General features: G+C 36.6%; 1 protein-coding gene across 6 annotated transcripts in view; it reads left to right on the top strand.

The window, feature by feature from the left end:
• The window catches only part of ARMC4 (armadillo repeat containing 4), a 187,099-nt gene that overhangs the window by 15,181 nt on the left and 150,181 nt on the right, over window positions 1–21,737 (top strand). For 5 of the 6 annotated variants that reach the window (XM_032395840.1, XM_032395838.1, XM_032395843.1 and 2 more), the window contains 4 exons: window positions 1,441–1,557; window positions 13,440–13,642; window positions 14,613–14,711; window positions 21,366–21,513. In XM_032395840.1, coding sequence (XP_032251731.1) covers window positions 1,441–1,557; window positions 13,440–13,642; window positions 14,613–14,711; window positions 21,366–21,513 — 567 coding nt within the window. The remainder of the gene's footprint in view (window positions 1–1,440; window positions 1,558–13,439; window positions 13,643–14,612; window positions 14,712–21,365; window positions 21,514–21,737) is intronic. The other variant, XM_032395839.1, reaches the window with a different exon arrangement.

The raw sequence follows: 21,737 nt of genomic DNA, 5'->3' as shown, positions 1-21,737 counted from the left end.
GGCAGCATGTCCTTTCGCCCTCCTCCAGCTTTTCAGTCTCCCTTTGACTTCCTGCTGACTGAAGCTGACCTAAGCTGGCAAAGGAGAAACACAGCGTAACAGATTCCCAGCCCTGAGCATCACTAAGCAGAGCGATGGCCTTCGGAACCTTCCACGTTAAAACTTTTTTATGCTGAGTCTCATACCTGTTCACTGAACTTAACTAGGAGCTCGGCATTCTCCTTGGCCACACCCTGCCCTTGGTGTCTTCGGTGTAATTTGGGGCCTCCTGGGCAACATCTGCAGGGAGAACCCAAATCCTTAATGGGGACCCCTTATCACAGGGGACTGTTTGGAGCATGGCTACCTCTTGGTTTTGATTGGTATCAAGATGCTGGTGCCACTTTCTTGATGACCAGCAGGCATCTCTTGTGACCTGCCTTGTGGTGCTTCTCTTCTCAGCATGACACTGTGCCTTAAGTCTGCACAGGGGAGGGAGATGACCGCAATACGATTTTGCTTCCAGTTTGTTTCGCTACTCTAAGGAAGTGAAATTTCCCATTAGAAAATCGGAGACTTTGACTTTATAGAGTGGGGCAAGGAGATTTCGTTTCTACAAAGGCTATTGACCTACTACTACATATAGCTTTATTTGATATGGAAATCTCTAAGTGTTCTTCTCAATTTCAGAAGTGAAAGGAACATGAAACTATTCAATAATTGCAGCAAAATGTGTAACACGTTAGTTATATGGGTGTGTATGATGTTTTGTATGTATATATGGTTATGTATGTAGATAACACACTGTAGTTTTTTATATATGCATTTGGTTAAGGCAGAACCAAATCTTTCTTGTCAGGGTAGGCAAGCAAAGGAAAATGAGGAAAGGAAAGAGACAAAAAGAAAGAGGTACAGACAAAAAGGGTGGAAGGACAGATGGTTACATGGAGGCTGTAACTCTAGAAAATACGCCTAGGCAACTGCATCACACACAGAACAAGAGCAGAGCGTGACAAATAGAGGCTTTTCTGTGGTGGCATTCTAATCTTGGGGCCTTTTATGACTTCATCACAGTCTCTTGAAGTCATAATGCTTTTTTGCATGAAGCGGGTGCAGAAGGAAGGAAGCTCTCAATTCTTTGCCGACTAGCAGAGTGCCCTATATGCATATGGGAAGTACCAGCAAAGGCATGCTGAATGGATGGATGGATGGATGGATGGATGGTCGGATGGATGGATGGATGGATGGATGGATGGATGGTCGGATGGATGGTCGGATGGATGGATGGATGGATGGATGGTTGGATGGATAACTTTAAGAGGGAAGGATTTCGCCTATATTTTTGTTGTATAAAGACGACCACATGGATTGTTGATAGAAGAAAATAGTATGTGGGCTCGGGTTGTGATGTATTGATCAGCTTCAATTAATAATAATAGCACCAAACTCTTTCTCTCAAAGGGCAAAACAGATGATGAGGGGGAAATTAATTACGAGAGAAAAAGTGAAATTTATAAAGACCTTGTCACATTTTTAAAAGAAAAATCGGCAAAATTTTCAGAAAATATGTCTAAACAGGTAAGTTTATAGACTCTTGAAATTTCACAGCATAGTATTACTTGACCAAACCTTCTGTTGAGAGTAATTCTGCCTATTTTTGACCTCTGCTTCTAATTTTTAGAGTATTTTTCACAGTATATTATTAAATAAGAAATTAAGTGGAGTACTTTAAGAAAGTTTCTGATTCCCTTTAGGTAATAGGTGTAAAATATTTCATATTGCTTTCTAAATAGCACTTTTCATCTTCCCTTTTGAATTAATAACACTAAGAAAAAAGGAGTCAGCCCTATTAAAGAAGCCTAGATGTTTTGATTATCTTTTATCCTTTCTGGGCATCCCATGATTACTACCTAATTGGATTGTCTCAATAAGTATGTCAACTGAATATGCATGAGAACTGTGCTTCCTTTGTGTCTTTCATGGTTTTTGAAATAGTGTTGGACAAAGAAATCAGCTAATATAGTGATGAAATAAGATGTTGATTGAAGCTGATATGGCTAAGAAACAATATGCAAGAAAATACACTTAAGCTCCAGGCTGATTCTCAAGATGATGTCAATGCCACAAATACCAGTCTATTATTTTCCTTCTGACCCTGCCACTTCCAGAGCACTCTATTTTCTTACTATACTGCTGCTACTCTTATCCTGAAATTTCTCTTTGTCATTGTCCTGCGAGGTTCTTTTTGTTTTTGTTTTTGTTTTTTTCCTGGTGTTGGATTACCTATTTCTTGGACTCTAGTTTTCCTTTGTTGTTGTCATAAAATACCTACACAAAACAAAATTTGCCATTTTGACCACTTCGTGTATCATTGAGTGGCATTACATTCATAAAGTGCAAGCATTACTACTATTTCCAAATCTTTTTCATCATCTCAAACTAAAATTCTGTTCCCATTAAGCAGTAACTCCCCTTTCCTCCTCCTCCAGCTCCTAGGAACCTCTAATCTACTTTCTGTCTCTATAAATTTGCCTTCTAGATATTTCAAGAAGTGGAATCATACCACTTGAAATATCTCTAGATATTTCAAGAAGTGGAATCAAATCATGAAATGATTTGTCCTTTGGTGTTTTGCTTATTTCATTTAGCATAATGTTTTCAAGGTCCATCCATGTTGTAGCGCATGTCAGAATAATATTCCATTTGTGTGTATAACACATTTGTTTATCCTCTCATCTATTGACGGACACTTGTGTTGTTTCCACTCTTTGATTATAGTGAAAAATGCTCTAAATATTGGTGTACATGTATCTGAGTTCCTGTTTCAGTTTTTGGAGCATATATACCTAGGAGTGGAATTTCTGGGTCGTATGATAATTCTGTTTTTAACTTTTAGAGGAACTGCCAAACTGCTTCTACCTAGACTGAGCCATTTTATATTCCTGTACAAGGGTTCCAGTTTCTCCACATTCTCACCAATACTTGTTATTTTCTCTGTGTGTGTTTGTACGTGTGTTTTTTATTATAGACATCTTAGTAAATATGAAGTATGATATCCCATTGTAGTTTTGATTTGCATTTCCCTAATGATTAGTGATGTTGAGCATATTTTCATGTGCTTTTTCAGCATTTGTATATTTTTTTTAAAGAAATGTCTATTCAAGTCCTTTGCCCATTTAAAAAAATGGGTTGTCTTTTTGTTGATGAGTTGTAGGAATTCTTTATATATTGTAGATATTAATCCCTTATCAGATAGAATGTTTGCAAATATTTTCTCCCATTCTGTGGGTTGTCTTTTCACTCATCTTGATAGTGTCCTTTGAGGCACAAACATTTTTAATTTTGATAAAGTCCAATGAAAACATTTTTGTTGTCTGAATTTCTGGTACTGTACTTAGGAAACCATTGACAAATCCGATGTCATGAAGATTTGCCCCTGTTTTTTCTAAGAATTTCGTGGTTTTTGCTCTTAAATTTAGGGACAAAGAGTCCTTAAATTTAGGTCTTTGATTAATTTTGAGTTGTATATGGTGTGAGTACAGTAAGGGTACAATTTCATTCTTTTGCATGTGGATAACCAGTTTTCTGGCACCATTTGTTGAAGAGATTGTTCTTTCCCCATTGAATGGTCTTGGCATCCTTGTTGAAAATCAATTTACCATAGATGTAGGGGTTTATATTTGGACTCTCAATTCTATTCTATCTTGTCTATCTCTATACAAGTCCCATATTATTTTGACTGCTATATCTTTGTAGTAGTTTTGAAATTGAGAAGTATAAGTCCTCAAACTTTGTGTTTTTCAAGACTGTTTTAGCTATTTGGGCTCCCTTTACTTCCTGAAAGAAACCTACCTCCTGAAACTTCCTAAAAGAAAGAATTTTAGGTTTGGTTTTACCATTTCTGCACAAAACAGCATCGGGATTTTGACAGGGATTTATTGAATTTATGGATTGCTTTGTATAGCATTGTAATCTTAATATTAATTTTTTCCAATCCATGAACATGGAGTGTCTTTCCATTTGTTTTTGTCTCCTTTAATTTTTTTCAGCAGTATTTTATACTTTTCAGTGTCAAGTCTTTTGCCTCCTTGGTTAAATTTATTTCTAAGCATTTTATTCTTTTTGATGCCATTGTAAATAGAATTGTTTCCTGAATTTCCTTTCTAATTTTTCACTGCTAGGGTAGAGAAATAGAAATGATTTTTGAGTGTTGAAATCAGATCTGGGGCTCTTTTGAATGTGAAATTCAAAATCAAATCCTGCAACTTTGCGGAATTCATTTATTAACTCAATTTTTTTTAATCTTTAGGTCTTTTTTTCTTTAAATATTTTTCTTTTGGGGGGCACCTAGGTGGTTCAATCGGTTAAGTGTCTGCCTTTAACTTAGGTCATGATCCCAGCGTCCTGGGATCAAGTCCCACATCAGGCTCCCTGCCCAGCGGGGAGTCTACTTCTCCCCCCACCACTCGTGCTCTCTTTCACTCTCTCTCTCTCTCTCAAATAGATATGATCTTGAAAAAAATATATTTTTCTTTTTTTTTTTTTTTAAATGGGCTCCATGTGGAGCCCAAGCTAGGGCTTGAATTTATAATCCTGAGATCAAGGGTCAGACACTTAACTGCCACCCAGGCGCCCCAGTCTTTAGTTCTTTCTACCTATAAGATCATGTCATCTGCAAACAGAGATAGTTTTACTTCTTTCTTTTCAATTTGGATGTTTTTTAAATTTCTTTTTCTTGCCTAATTACTATGGCTAGACCTTTTAGGCCTGTGTTGAATAGAAGCAATGAAAGCTAGATCCTTTTCTTATTCCTGATATTAGGGGAAAAGCTTTCAGGCTTTTGCCACTAAATGTGATGTTATCTGTGGGCTTTTTGTATATGGCCTTTATTATGTTGAGGAAGTTCCCTTCCATTCAGTTTTCCTTTTGTTGGTGTACCCCATAATTTTGGTGGAGCTTCCTGAGTAAAGGAGGCACATAATGGAAAAAATTGAGGGTTAGCATGTGAAGTATCTTTATTTTTCTCTCTCAGTTATTGTTTCTATAATGATAGTTCAAAAATAATTTTTACTTAGAATTTTAAAGGCATTTTTTTTTCTATGTGGCCTGTCTGTTCTGACTTTTCTCATCTAACAAAGCCTTTAGGATCTTCTCTTATTCGTGATGTTCTGTAATTTTCATGATGATATGGTTGGTGCTGGTTTTGTTTGTTTTTCATTAATGATGACATATGTCCTTCAGAACTAGAAAAATCCTTTTTTTTGTATCACATCTTTAATCATTCTTTCCTTTCTGTTCTCTTTGCTCTCTTTTTGAAACTTACCCAGTTGAATGTTGGGCCTCTGAGATTGATCCTCTGATTTTCTTTGCTGTCACCCACCTTTTGCAAATGTTCTTTTACTTTATCTTCAAAACATTGTACATATCTTTAAAATTTAAGCTCTCACATTTTCAACATTTTGTTTTTGGGTGCTTATCTCCACAGATCATATGCTTTCATTTCTCTTGGGTAAAATCTGGGAATAAAAGAGCAAGGTAATATGGTAGTTGTATGTTTAACTCTTTAAGCAATTCGTAAACTGTTTTCCAAAGTGGTTGTAATATTTTACATAGATACCGGCAAGGTATGAGAATTCCAGTTCTTCTGCATATTTGTCAATAATTGGTATGGTCAGTCCTCTGATTTTAGACATTCTAATAGATGTATGTACTGGTATTTCACTGGGTTTTAATTTGCATTTCTGGAATGCAGTCTTTCAAATGCTTATTTTGCCATTCATATATTGTATGTGATAAGGTGTCTATTCCAATCTTTTGCCCAGTTTTTTTTTTTTTAAGATTTTATTTATTCATTTGAGACACAGAGATACAGAGAGAGAGAGAGCTTGAGCAGGGGGGAGACAGAGGGAGAGGGAGAAGCAGGCTCCCTGCTGAGCCAGGAGCCCGACGTGGGGCTCGATCCCAGGACCCTGGGATCATGACCTGAGCCAAAGGCAGAAGCTTAACCATCTGAGCCACCCAGGCGCCCCTTGCCCAGTTTTTCATTGGGTTGTTTGATTTCTTACTGAGTAGTGAAAGATCTTTGTATATATTCTTGGCTTACATATTCTGTCAGATATATGACTTGTAAGTATTTTCTCCCAGTCTGTGGCTTATCATTTCATTCTCCCAACTAGTGTCTTCCAAAAAGCAAATGTCCTCAATTTTGATGAAGTCCAACTCGTTAATTTTTTCTTTATAGCTTTGCCAAATTCTGTGTCATAAAGATTTTCTCCAATATTTTTTTTCCAGAAGTTTTCAAATGTTAGGTTTTACATTTAGGCCTTTTTAGTTTATTTTTTGTACATGACATGAGGTATGGATCAAAGTTCTTTCCTTTTACATATTAATATCTAGTTGTTCCAGCACCATTTGTTGAAAAAAAAAAAAACAATCCTTTATGCCTTTCTCAAAAATCAGTTGTCTATTTGTATGGGTGTATTTCTGTTCCAGTGATTTATACCAGTACCACACTGTATTGATTACTGTAACTTTATAATAAGTCTTGAAGTCAGGTAGTGTAAATCCTCCAATGTTGTTATTTTTCAAACTTGTTTGGCTATTTTACATCTTTTGCATGTCCATTAGAATGTTAGGGTCAGCTTGTCAATTTCTTCATGAAAAGCCTGAAAGAATTATGGTTGAGACTATGATGAATCTATAGATTAATTACAAAGAGCTAATGTCTTAACAATACTGAGGTTTCCAATCCATGAACAGAGTATGTCTTTCCATTTATTTAGGTCTTCAATTTTCTCAGCAATATTTTGTAACTTTCAGTGCACAGGTCTTGCACATCTCTTATGAAACCTACCTGTAAGTATTTCATAATTTAGAGGGGTTAAAAAGAAAACCGCAGGCCCAAAATGGTATCACTTAGGCCAAGTCAACACCCAAGAATTATATTACTGTATACTACATAATATATAATATTATTATATTATACCGAAATAACTGCAGTTTCAACCACCCAGGAATATAACCTATAACCAGTCAACTGGAATTTCCTGGTCAATACCTTGAAATTTACTGATTTACCCCTTCTGCTGCATGTAGGAGGGCAACCTTGCCTAAACAATACATTCCTTGCTAATAAATTCCTTTTTTTTAATGCTCTCTCTGTCTTTAAAAACCTTTCTTTTGATGTAATGTATGGTGATGAACATAACATAATAAAATTTTAAAAAAAAGACCTTTCTTTTATTCAGCTCTGTGGAGCATTTCACTACTTGCTAGATGGGATGCTGCTGGATTCATAAATTGATTCATAAAACCAGTTAAATCTTCAAACTTACTCGAATTTTTATTCAACAAGGTCTGTGGTTAATGGTAGTTTTAAAATTTCAATTTGTGATGATCTGTTGCTACTATATAAAAATACACTTGATTTTCATATAGTGATTTCATATTCTGGAACACTTATTAATTCTGGTGTCTGCTTTGTAGATCCCAGAGGGTTTCCTATATAGATGATCATATTGTCTTTGTATAAAGATCATTTTGCCTCTTCCTTTCCAAACTCAGTCCCTTTTTTTTTCTTTCCTTAATGCACTAGCTGGAACCTCCAGTACAGAATTCTATAGAAGTAGTCTCTTGTTCCCAGTGGTAAAGGGAAAACTTTCAGTTTCTCACTATTAAGTATGATGTTAGCTGTAGCTTTTTCACAGAGGAAATTTATAAGGTTAAAAAAGTTCCCCTCTATGTGATATTGTTGAAAACTTTTATTAGGAATGGATATTGGATAAAAACAGAGAGGGAGACAAATCATAGGAGACTCTTAACAATAGGAAACAAACAGGATTGCTGGAGGGGAGGTGAGTGGGGGGATGAGGTAACTGGGTGATAGGCATTAAGGAGGGCACTTGATGTGATGAGCACGGGTGTTATGTGCAACTGATGAATCACTAATTTCTACCGCGAAATCAATAATACACTATATGTTAACTAACTTGAATTTAAATAAAACCCCCAAAAAGGAATGGCTATTAGATTTTATCAAATGATTACCTATTGAGATAATTGTGTTTTTTTCTTTTTTAGTTTGTTTATGTAGTACATTACATTGATGAGTTTTCAAACATAAACTAACCTTACCTTTCTGGAACAAACCTCATTTGTTCAGGATGTAGTATCCTTTTTATATATTATGGGATCTAACTTGCTAAGATTTTAAGTTTCACATCCATATAAGCTTATTGGTGTGTAGTTTTCTTTAATATCTTTGGTTTTGGTTATCAGAGTGATACTGGCCTTCTAGAATGAGTTGGGAAACTTTTTCTCCTCTGCAATGTCTGGGAGAGTTTGTGCAGGGTTGGTATTATTTCTTTCTTACATGTTTGGTAGTGAAGCCATCAGGGCCTGGAGTGTCCTTTGTAGATAAGTTTTAAACAACAGATTTCAGTGTCTTTGATAGTTAGGGCCATGCGGGTTATCTGTTTCTTCTCGAGTGAGTTTTGGTAGATTGTCTTTATTTTTTTTTTAATTTTGTATTGGGTAAAGTACACATAACCTTTGTTATGTTAACCATTTTATTTTTTAATTTAAGTAATCTCTACCCCCAGTGTGGGGCTCGAACATACAAACCAAGATCAAGAACCATATGCTCTACCAACTGAGCCAGCCAGGCACCCCGGTAGATTGTCTTTAAAGGAAATTGTCCATTTCATCTAAGTTGTCAAATTTATTGTCATAAACTTGTTCATAGTTATTCTTTCATCTTTTAATGTCCATAGAATATGTAGCTGTTGTTACCTCTCTCGTTTCTGGTATTGGTCATTGGTGTTTTATTTTTTCTTGATCCATCTGGATAGAGATCTCTTGATTTTCTCAATTTCCTCAGAGACTTAGCTTTTAGTTTCATTGATTTTTCTGTGTTTTTTTTTTTTCTACTTCACTTTGGTATTTATTATTTCTTCTCTTATTTTTACTTTGTGGATTAAATCATGCAGTTTTTGATGTTAAGGTCTCCCACATTCTTGCTGATTTTTTATCAGTTGTTGAGAGAGAGGTTTTGAAGTGTTTCAACTATAATTGTGGATTTGTCTGATTTTTCTTTTCTGTTTTTGTATTTTGCAGCTCTGTATATGCATTTAAGATTGCTATATCTTCTTGATAGATTGATCATTTTATCATTATGTGATGTCCTCTCTCTCCTTGGTAATTTTCCTTTATCTGAAGTCTACTTAATCGGATATTTTTGTAGCCACTCTGGCTTGCTTTTAACTACTGTTTGCATGTTATATCTTTCCCCTCCTATTACTTTCAAGCTACCTATATTGTTATATTTGAAGTGAGTTTCTGGTAGACAGCATTTAGTTGAGTCATTTTAAAAATAAATTTGTGAAACTATTGATGTGTCTACTGATGTGTTTAGATCATTTACATTTAATTATTGCTATGTTAGGGCTTACACTTGCCAGTTTACTTTGGTTTCTGTTCCTTTTAGTTTTTGTTTTTGTTTTTGTTTTTTCTTCTTGCATTTTACGGATAACTTGAACATTTTTTAGAATTCTACTTTGACTTATCCATAGTGTCTTGAGTGTACCTCTTTGTATAGATTTTGTGTTTGTGTTTACTGTGGGTATTGTACCATATTATGCATACATAATTAATTATAATCTGCTGTTTGACATTATACCAGTTTGAGTGAAGCATAGGAACCATGTCTCTCCTTCAAACAATAATTGCATATGACTCAATCGCTTGCAACTCCTGATGTGTCACAAAAAGAAAAACTGTCAACATAATCTTCCTTTACAAATATACTATGTGAGAATTTATGTCATTTCTCTTTCAACATAAACTTCTTGCAAAAGCTATAATACTATTACACTGATGAGACTGAAAAAATAAATACAATTTTAGTAATAAAAAAAGAAGCCATATCTCCTTTGAAGTCTCTTTATCCCCTCTTTATTTTTTATAGTCTTTATTTCTTCTCTATACATTGATAACTGTATGAGACAACATTATATTTTGCTTCAACCATCAAACTTAGAAAAGAGAATGAAAGTATTTACCCACACTTTTATTCTTTTCCATTGTTGTTCTTTTCTGCTGTTGCAGGTTTTCTTCTTTTATCATCATGTCTCTTGGCATGGATTTCTTTGTGTTCTTTGGTTAGGGTTTCCTCAGCTTCTTGAATCTTAGATTTATGTCTTTTTCCAAGTTGGAGAAAATTTCAAATCTTGTTAGAATACATTTTTAGACTGACTCTCTCCCTCCTCGCTTTCTCTTACTCTGATGACATGAATTTTGGAATTTTTGTTATGGTCTCACAGATCTTGAGGCTCTGTTCATTTTTTTTTCCAATGAATTTCCCCCTCTTTATTCATATTGGGTAATTTCATGGAAGTTCATGGATTCTTCCCCTCTGTCCTCTCCATCATATTATTAGGCCTGTGCCAGTGAGTTTTATTTTGGCTTACAAATTTCAGTTTCAAAATTCCTTTTTGGTTCTTTTTCATATCTTCTATTTACTTGTTGAGACTTTCTAGTTTTTTGTTTCAAGTCTTCATAATAGCTCACTGAAGCATTTTTATGATGGCTGCTTTAAATTCTTATCAGATTTTTCCAACATCTCTTTCATCTTGGTATAAGCATTATCCTGTGTTGGTATAAGCATTATCCTGTGCATTATCCTTTCTCATTCAAGCTGTGATCTTCGTGGTTCTTGGTAGGATGAGTGATCTTTTATCGTCTTAGACATTTGCGGCATTATGTTGTGAAATTCTGGATTTTATTTAAATCTTTTGTTTTAACAGGCTTTCTTAGGCACTTCACTGGCGGAGTCTGGAGGTCCTGCAAAGTCTGAGTTCTTCACTTAATTTCCATGGACAGCTCTGGTGGTGTGGGGTGCTTCATTACCATTGGACAGGGGTGGAAATTCAGTTCCCACGAAGCCTCATCTGACACTACCCTGGCTGGCATCACATACAACATTCCATTATTATCCTTTAATGTCTGGAAGATCTTTTGTGATGACCCCTCTTTCATTTCTAATATGGGTCATTTGAGGCTTCTCTCCTTTTATTCTTGATTGGTCTGCAAAGAAGTGATTGATTTTATTTTTTTTAAAGATTTTATTTATTTATTTGACAGAGAGACAGAGAGGGAACACAAGCAGGGGGAATGGGAGAGGGAGAAGCAGGCTCCTCGCTGAGCAGGGAGCCCGATGCGGGTCTCCATCCCAGGACCCCAGGATCATGACCTGAGCCAAAGGCAGATGCTTAACAACTGAGTCACCCAGGTGCCCAAAGTGATTGATTTTATTAAAAGAACAGCTATTTGTTTCATTGATTGTCTTTATTGTTTGGCTGCTTTCCTTTTTATTTTATTTCTGCTCTTAATGATTTTTTTCCTTCTGATTTTTTTGGGTTTAATTTGCTCTCCTTATTTAATCTCTTAATTTGGAAGCTCTTAATTAGGCATTGATTTGAGACCTTTATTTTTTCTACTATAAAGTTTTATTCTGTAAATTTCTTTATAAACACTACATAAATATATCCCATAGATTTTTATATGTTTTCATGCAAATTAATATATCTGAAGATTTTCCAGGTACCTTTCTTTTTCTGATTTCTAGTTTAATTCCATTGTATTAAGAGAAGACCTTTTGTATGATTTTAGTCCTTTTAGCTTTGTGGATGTTTATTTTATGCCCAGACTGTGGTCAATTTTGGTGATTTTTTGTGTGTGTGCATTTGAGAAGAATGTATGTTCTGCTGCTGTTGGGTAGTATGTTCTGTAACTGTCAGTTTTGTCATTTTGGTTGATAGTATTACTCAGGTCTTCAACATTATTAATTTTTGTGATTATTGAGCAAGGAGTTTTGAAGTCTCATAATTGTGGGTTTCTTTTTCTTTTTAGTTATGTTTTTGCTTTATGTATTTTGAAGTTCTGTTATTTGGTGAATACACAATTAGAGTTGTGTTGACTCTTTGTCATTATGTATCTCCCTCTTTAGGTCTGATAATATTTGCTTTGAAGTCCATTTTGTTTGATTTTTAATGTAGCCATTCCTGCATTTTTTGATTGTTGGTTGCATGGAAAGTGGGTTTTTTAATACCACAAATAGTTGGTTTTCCTTTTTCATCCAATCTGATGATTCCTTTTAACTGAAATTTTAAACTCATTTTTATTTAATGTAACTAGTGATAGAGTTGAATTTAAATTTACTGTCTTGCTGCGTGTTTCTTATTTGTCCCATTTGTTCTTTGTTCTTTTTTCCTCTTCTTCTGCCCTTTTTGTATTAATTGAGCTTTTAGAAATGATTCTATTTTATTTATGTTGTTTGTCAGTTATACTTCTTAAAAGTTTCATGGTTGTTGCCCTAGGGTGTATAATGTATACCTCTAATTTATCCTGTCCACCTTTAAATACTATCTTACCATTTCACAAATAGTTTAAGAATCTTAACATGGTACACCTTCAATGCCTCTCCCTTCCCTTGGCATTCTAGTCATGCATTTTATTTTTGCATGGTATTAACCCCTCAACACATTGATACTATTTTTTTATTATTATGTTCAACTAGCCACCATATAGTACGTCCTTAGTTTTTGATGTAGTGTTCAATGATTCATTAATTGCATGTAACACCCAGTGCTCATCACAACACATGCCCTCCTTACTCTTTTTGCATTAGAGAGTCAATTATATTTTAGAATGATCAAAAATAATGCAAAGGGTCTTTTATATTTTTACCATTTCTACAGGTTTTCATTTCTTTATGTAGATGTGGTATGATACTCTTCCTGGTATGATACTCCTTCTGAATTAAGAACTTCATGGACATTTCTCTAGCACAGGCCTTCTGGCAGTGAATTCTCTGCTTTTGTTCATCTGTGAAAGTCTTATTTTGCCTTTATTTTTGAAAGCTTTTTTTTTTGTCTCTGTTTAGAATTTTGGGTTGACAGGTCTTTGGTTTTATTTTAATACTTTAAGGATGTCATTCTCTTTTCCTTTGGCTTGCATTGTTTCTGGTAAGTCTCTTTTAATTGTTATGTTTCTCCCTCTGTCTGTCATGTGTCTTCTGTCTCTGGCTACCTGCAAGATACTCTCTTTATTCTTGGTTTCAGCAATTTGTACATGATGTGTCCCAGTCAATACAGCATTTGAGTTTAGATTTTTCTGCTGGTGGTGAGAAGTGACTAATTCCAGCCCTGCTGTTGTGTGTGTGTGTGCTGCAGCAGGGGAGGAGGGTGAGCTTTGGAACATCACATTTCTGTCAGACTAGCTCCAACAGAGACCTGAATCCTGAGGTGGCCCTTCTCCAATGTGTGTCACTAAGCAACACAAGTTAGATGCGTCAGTGACCTCCTTTTCTGAAGTTACCACCAGTGTTAATTTTCAGATAGCACCAGATAATTCAGAAGTGATATCATTGTAAAAATTATTCTTCTTGTTTTTTGTACATAAAGGATGTTAGATTCAGTGGAGAATGGAAAAAAAAGGAAGCACTTAAGGAGGCACCTAAGAAGGAAGAAGCAGCCGCCCTTCAAAAAGCTCTTCCTGCTTCAGGCAAGAGTGTGCTGGAGAAGAACCAAATTAATTTTGGGAAGAGTCAAATGACAAAAAGACTAGAGCCAAGTTTAAACTGGAAGGCCACTGTTGATTTCAAAAAGTATGTAGAAATTTGCATGAGGGGTTTTCTGATACATCCTCAATAACCATGTTTACCTAACTTTTTTTTTTTTTAAGATTTTATTTATTTATTTGACAGAGAGAGACACAGTGAGAGAGGGAACACAAGCAGGGGGAGTGGGAGAGGGAGAAGCAGGCTCCCCACTGAGCAGGGAGCCCGATGTGGGACTCGATCCCAGGACCCTGAGATCATGAGCTGAGCCGAAGGCAGACGCTTAACGACTCAGCCACCCAGGCGCCCCCATGTTTACCTAACTTTTAACATAGGTTTATGTCACATAGAAAAGTACAGAGTAGCTATTGACATCTCCTTCCAAAATAGAGGTTGATCCCTCCTTGCTCCTCCTCATATTCCAGGTAGAAGGATTTGGCATGAATAGGGTTTACATGTGGGCACCAGAGGGGAAGGGAAGAACACAATTCACTCTGTAAGTCAGGGCAAATAAATCACGTGAAAAAGATGATAAAAGACACGGAGAAATCTCATGGGCAATGTAAACATAGTGTAGGGACCTGATTAAGTAAGTGCTAGGGGAATTTAGAATGATTACAATTATGTGAAGTTAATCAGGGAAATCTTGAAACAGACATTTACATTTTTCAATTATGAATTTACCTAACAACTATGTAAGGGAAACCCACAATGTGCCACGGCCCATGCTAAACCTGGGAATAGCTGGAGAACCAAATCCAGGCCCTGCTGCAGTGTTGGGTGGGGAAGAGAAGAAAACAGGCAGCTCTCACCCAGGGCAGTAAGCACCGAGAGTAGAAGGCACAGAGTGAAGGGCCTTGCAGGTGTCAGATGAGGCTGGAACTCGTGTAGTCATTTTCTGTATTAGGAGAACACGTCACTGGGGTGCATGAAAATGATGGGATCGTTGCAGACATTTCTATGTTTAATTTCCTGTTACTCCACATAAATTAATTTTAAAAAGTTAATATATTTTTAGGCACAAAAGCTTACTGAGAGACACCCAAGAGGAAAAACATGGAGGAAGACTTGAAAGGTCAGGACCACCTGTTTCACACAGAAGAGCACAGTTAGTGTGGTATGTGTCTGGCAACGTGAGCCCTTCGTTAAAGCCTGCCCTAGTTCGCATGCAAATGACTGGTGTTCTTACCATTAGATCAGGGTCCTCAGAGACCTCTATTGACAGCTACTAGTTATAAAAATGATAATGTTGAATTTCTTTAAATGTGCTTACAAGATATCCTTTTAGTGAAGAGTTCTTTGAAATACAGGGATCTACGGGAATTAGTTACCTCTCTGTAAACAAATGAATTTAATGCAGATTGCAGTGAGTTGAGTGATAGGAAAACTGGGCTCTTTGCTGATCTCTTACTTTTTAACAATCCTATCACAGCAAGGGTAAGTCACCTTCCTGGGCCTCGTTTTACTCATCACTGGTGGCACTGCCAATTCTAAAGAGCTATATGTTATTTCTCATTAAAACAGTCATTAATGGCAAAAATTAACAAGACAGGAAACAACAAATATTGGTGAGGATGTGGAGAAAAGGGAACACTCTTACACTGTTGGCGGGAATGCAAGCTGGTACAGCCACTCTGGAAAACAGTATGGAGGTTCCTCAAGATGTTAAAAATAGAGCTACCCTCCGACCCAGCAATTGCACTACTAGGTATTTACCCAAAGATACAGACGTAGTAAAAAGAAGGGCCACATGCACCCCAATGTTCATAGCAGCAATGTCTGCAATAGCCAAACTGTGGAAGGAGCCGAGATGCCCTTCAACAGATGAATGGATAAAGAAGATGTGGTCCATATATACAATGGAATATTACTCAGCCATCAGAAAGGATGAATGCCCACTATTTGCATCGACATGGATGGAACTGGAGGGGATTATGCTGAGTGAAATAAGTCAAGCAGAGAAAGACAATTATCATATGCTTTCACTCATACGGGGAACATAAGGAATAGCATGGAGGACCACAGGGGAAGGAAGGGAAAACTGAATGCGAAGAAATCAGAGAGGGAGACAAACCATGAGAGACTCTGGACTCTGGGAACCAAACTGAGGGTTATAGAAGGGAGGGGGGTGGGGGGATGAGGTAACCGGGTGAGGGGTATTAAGGAGAGCAGGTGTGGTGATAAGCACTGGGTGTTATATGCAATGAATCAATCATTGAACACTACATCAAAAACTAATGATATACTATATGCTGAACATAATAATAAAACTGAACATAATAATAAAAAAATAAAAATAAAAAAACAGCCATTAATAGAAGGCTAATAAACTTCTTACCCAGTTTTCCATTTGACAACAATAGTGGTATATTTGAAGGAGGGTCAGCCACTTTTGTAGTGAGTTTGGGGTGGTGGTGGGAAGAAATGCAGAAATTTCACATTATAAAGTTTGCGCACTCAGAAAAAGAACAAACTTTAAGACACCCTACTACATTTATCCTATTTTGGGGGGTTCAACATAATAAACTATTCAATTTGTTTGACAATTTTTGAAACTTTTTATTTTGAAATAATTACAGATTCACAGAATGCTGCAGAGATAATGCAGAGGAGTCTCATGCCCTTCACGTAGCTTCCCCCAATGGTTATATCTGGCATAATTATCCCACAGCACCAAAACCAGGAGACTGATATTGGTATAATGTGCATGCGTAGGTCCATGTCCCTTTATTCCATGTAGATGTGTGTGCTGACCATGTCAGTCAAGATGCAGAAGGGTTCCATTACCACTGGGAAGTCTCTCCTGCCACCTCTTTACAGTTATGCCCATGCCTCTTCCCCACCATCCTAACTCCTGGCAACCATTAACCTGTTATCCATTTCTATAATTTCATCATTTTGAGACTATCATCTAAATGGAATTATACATTTTTGATATTGGCTTTGTTTTCATCACCAGAATACCCTTGAGATCCATCTGAGTTGTTGCATGTGTTCATAGTGAGTCTCTTTTCCCAAGGAAAACATTTAGTCTTCCACCGTTAAGTATGATGATGGTGTAGGTTTTTATACAAATATTCTTCATCAAGTTGATAAAGGTCCCTTCTGTTCTTGGTTTTCTGAGCATTTTTATTCACATTTGGGTGTTGAATTTTGTCAAAGGCTTGTTCTACATCAATTGTATGATGTCATTTTTCTTTTATAGGCTGTTAGTGTGGTTGATTGATTGATTTTTGAATACCAAGTCAGCCTTGCATCTCTGCAATAACCCTACTTGGTCATAGTGGTCTCATCCTTTTTACATATAGCTGAATTATATATGCTTAATATTATGTTAATAATTTTTGCATCTACAATCTTGAGAGATATTGTATTAGTTTGTGTTTTCGTTTGCACTGTCTTTGTCTGGTTTGATATGAGGCTTTGTAAAATGAGTTCGCTCCTCTTTTCGAGAAGAGATCGTATGAAATTTGGTGTTCTTCTGTGTTTGGTAGAATTCTACAATGAAACCATCTGGGCCTGAAGATTTCTGTTTTGAGTTTTTAAATTGTGAATTAAATTCCCTTAATAGTTGTAGTGCTATTCAAATTATGTGTTTCATATTGGACAAGTTGTGATTGTTTGTACTTGAATTGTCCATTTTATCTAGATTGTCAAATTTACATATGTACAGTTGTTCATAGTTTTCTCTTATTATCCTTCTGTTGTCTGCAGGATCTGTAGTGATATTCCATGTTTCATTCTTGGTACTGATAATTTGTGTCTTTTCTTTTTGTGCTAGAGTTTTGTCAATTTTATTGATCTTTTCTAGAAGCAGCTTTTTGTTACTGATTTTTCAAATTGTTTTTTGCTTCTCCTTTTATTGATTTTTGCTCTTTAGTAGTTCCTTTCTTGTGTTGGGTTTATTTTATTCTTTTTCTAGTTTCTTTAGATGTAAGTTTAGATTATTGAATTGAGACTTCTCTTTTCTAATGTAAGCATTTAGTGCTATATTGTTTCCTTTCTGCACTGGGTTAGCTGTTATCTGTGTACAAAAGGTTTTGATATGTTGTATTTTCATCTTCATTTCAGTTCAATGTGTTTTGTTTTTTTTTAAAGATTATTTATTTGACAGAGAGAGAGAGACAGCGAGAGAAGGAACACAAGCAGGGGGAGTGGGAGAGGGAGAAGCAGACTCCGCACTGAGCAGGGAGCCTGATGTGGGACTCCATCCCAGGACCCTGGGATCATGACCTGAGCTGGAGGCAGATGCCTAACGACTGAGCCACCCAGGCGCCCCAATTGTGGGGTGTTTTTTTTTTTTCCCTTGAGGATCTCTTCTTTGACCCAAGTGCATTTTTTTGTACCCAGGCACTTGGAGATTTTCCTGTTCTGTTTCTGTTACTGATTTTTTAGTTTGATTCCATTATGGGCAGTGAGCATACCCTATATAATTTCAATTCTTTTAAATTTGTTGAGGTTTTGTGTGGCAAAACTGTCTTGGTATAGATTCTCTGGGTGCTTACAAGAGTGTATAGCCTGCTGCTGTGGGAGTGTTCTATAAATGTGGATTAAATCATGTTGTTTGGTGGTGTTGATTTCTTCTATAGCCTAGCTTATTTTCAGTCCAGTTGTTCCATAAATTGATGAGAGAGAAGTATTGAAGTATCCAACTATAATTGCAATTTTTCTGTTTCTCCTTTTAGTTCTATTTTTGCTTCATGCATTTTCAGCTCTGTTGTTTGGTGTATACATATTTGGGATTGATATGTCTCCATCATTATGTAATGCTCCTCTATGTCCCTTGTCATTTTCTTATTCATGTCTACTTAATCTGATATTATATAGCCACTTCTGCTTTCTTTTGATTGTTTGCATGGTGGGTTTTTTTTTCTCCTTTTCTTTCAAACTAATAATATTATATTATTATATTTGAAATGAGTTCCTTGTAGATAGCATTTGGTTGGTTCCCTTTTTCTTTTTGGTCCATTAAGTTAAACTCTGTCTATTAATTGGTGTATTTAGATCATTTACCTTTAATGTCATTATTATGTTAGGGCTTAAGTTTGTCACTATATATATATTTTTCTGTTCGTTCTTTCTGTTTTTCATTTTTTGGTTTTCTTTTTCTCCTTCCATTCTCTCAAACCCCCTCTTCCATGAAAGTCTTTTTTAATCTATTCCATTTTGGAGCATGGTAAGAAATGGGTAATTTTTAACAATTTTTGAGATTCTATGATTCTCTTAATTCTTCTGGATCTTATTTAAATCTTATGTTTTAGCAGGCCTCCTCTCATACCACATGGGTGGGACAAGGTGTGTGCTGCCTCCTCAGGTTAGAGAAGGAATTACAAGTTTTCAAGTAGGCTTTCATTGACACCTGGGGAGGTGGGTGAGGGGCTCCTCATTATTTCTGAGTGGTAATGGAAGTTCAAGCTCTGACTAGGTCTCTGTGGATACCAACCTGTCTGTGAGAGGGAGGGACCCTTTGTTAATTTGTCAGTGGGGGCTGGGGTTGGTGAAAGTCCTGACTCTCCATTAGGCCTCCTCTGACACCCTCCAGCATGGGGATTAGGGAGCTTTGCTATAGTCTGATAAAGTTAGAACACCAAGCTCTCTGCTTGGCCATTGCTAGCAGAAGTGGAGGTGGGCCACAGTGTTTTCCGTGGTGTTGACTAGAATAGATCATTTGTTGCCTAAAAGTTTTCTGTCTTATTAAGTTGTTCCTTTTCTGGCCCTCTGAGAAGAAAGAGCAGGCTTTTCTTATGTGCTTATTTTCTGTGCTCATTGGTGTTTCCACATCACTGTCTTCTCTAGTACCCAATCTGGGATACATGAGACAAAAAGAAAATCCAAGTAACTCACCATTGTGCTGCTCCTCAAGTCCGCAGATTCCTATATAGTCTTTCTTCTCCTTTCTATCTGTTAGAGCCCTCTCATGTTTGTTTTATATATAATATCCAGACTTTTTATGTACTTAGTCGGAAGATTAAAGAAAATACTATCTACTTCCTCTTTCCTGAAATAAATGTTTGGCCTAAAGTGTTTCAATTTTAAGTCAAATTTTAGTGAGTCAGAGAACTCTAGAGTGATAGATGAGGGTAAAGGAGTAATGTATCCAAGCAACAGCCATTATTCTGACAAAAATTAGAACTTCTCTATGTCTCTTCTTGCTTAAGTGGATATAATGATGTGGTAGAGAAGTATTTCTTAAGGTGGAGTTCATAGCTCAAAGAAACATTGAGGTTTGCTTCTTTTTACCTCCTGAATGTATGGTTGCTGTGGGGCAGGACAGGAAGGGAACCTCGTAAGATAGGGAAAGCCATTTAAAGTTATATGTCAACGGATTCCTCAGTGGAGAAAGAGAACAGCTTTCCTTAGGGGTACTGATTTTTTTAACGTGATTTGGGAGTGATTGGGTAAACCCACTGCACCCTGCTCTTAACTCCAGGAGCTTGTTAGGCTAAGGAAAAGTACATTTACAGATTCTCCAGAGAATATAGGTTAATTTAGTATATGTTTCAATCTGGGACCTTTGAGTTAAGTTTACATTGATTCTTAAGTAAGCCTTATCTACCAGATTTTGCTCTGTACCCAACCCAGGTTTCCTGCCATTTGTTGGACAGGAGAATACATTACACTGAAACTCATCATGTAGCTTCCTGACTTGGAACAGGCACTTCAGTTCAGGATTTCAATTTCACTCCACTGTGGCCCAGTCCGCACAACAGCGCCGTCCTGCAGGACTCTCTGTGCCAGAGCACATTTGAGAAATAAAAAAAATCAGAGAATCTTAAAAATTAATAAAACTCAGGGGCGCCTGGGTGACTCAGTTGGGTCCTGGGATCAAGCCCCGCGTCATCGGGCTCCCTATTTGGTGGGGAATCTGCTTCTCCCTCTGCCCCTCCCCCTGCTTGTGCATGCACTCTCTCTCACTCTAATACATACAATTTTATAAAAATTAATAAAACTTGAAAGTTACTGCTATTGTGCAATTAGTAGTACCATGCTTTCTCCTACTATGCTTCAGAAGAGAATGAGGAAAGACACTTATAGAAGAGAGCACATGGGGGGTTGGAGGGAAGAGTGGATGGAGAGAAGGAGAAAGTGAGAATGAATTAGATATGGTCATGAAAGCTTGAGTGAACTTGCTGGTGTCCATGACCTTAATGTTGAGTTGGAAGCTTCTAGAACAGTAAGGAACAAAGTGTACTCCCTTTCATAAAAGAGACACACTTCCTCTGGGCATTTGCAGCACTGCCCAATTGAACTTTCCCTGAGAACAGAAATGGTTTTGATTTGATCCGTCTGGTATAGTAGCCACCAGCCACATGTGAGTATTGAGTGCTTGAAATGTGGCTAGTTGACTGAGAAACTGAATTTTTAATTGTATTCCATTTCAATTCAATAAATTAAATAAATATAAACACAATTCAATAAATAAAGTAAATATAAACATAAATAACCTGCAGGTTATTTAACCACTATGACTGATGGCTGCCTTTTTGTATAGCACACCCATAGGACATATACTTAATGCCCTTGTTCATTTCTTACTATTTTCCTTATTATTATTGCATGCAAAGCAATAATAATGAACTGTACCTGGTATAGAGACAGGGGTTTATTCATCTCCTCACTTAGGTCTTAACAAAGATCTTCTAGAACTCAGAAGGTGTTGGTATCTTATTCCTTGCTTATGTTCATATTACTGAAATATTAATGATTATAACCACATCCATATTGTAGCATTAATATATTTATTATATGTGGTGGTTGTTATTGTTCTTAGTAAGAGTGCTGAGAAGATTGAGGAAATTATTAGTGGGAGCTCCTCAGAGAGTGAGGAAGATGAAGAACCACCCGATCATCGTCAGGAGGCAAATGTAGATTTGCCATCGGAATATTGGCAAATTCAGAAGCTGGTGAAATATTTAAAGGTAAGACAGACCTTTTGTATTGTGTTTACAATGATGATTTTGATTCCTCTCCCAAAAATGTATATTAGGCTTCCAGGTTTATTATATGTTTCTTTCAAATAAGGGTAGTAAAAACCCCTGTTATTATTTAAGTGTGCATGGGGGAAGGTCTTATTACCCTGAGGAGAGCAAGGTTAGTCCTCATGGACCGGCCAGGCTGCCTGGTACCAGCCCTGTCCCCTGGG

Source organism: Phoca vitulina, unplaced genomic scaffold (genome assembly GCF_004348235.1).
Source record: "Phoca vitulina isolate PV1807 unplaced genomic scaffold, GSC_HSeal_1.0 scaffold88, whole genome shotgun sequence".
Classification (NCBI taxonomy): Eukaryota; Metazoa; Chordata; class Mammalia; order Carnivora; family Phocidae; genus Phoca; species Phoca vitulina.
Note: the sequence above shows the minus strand (reverse complement) of the source record. Positions and strands in the feature narration are given on the sequence as shown.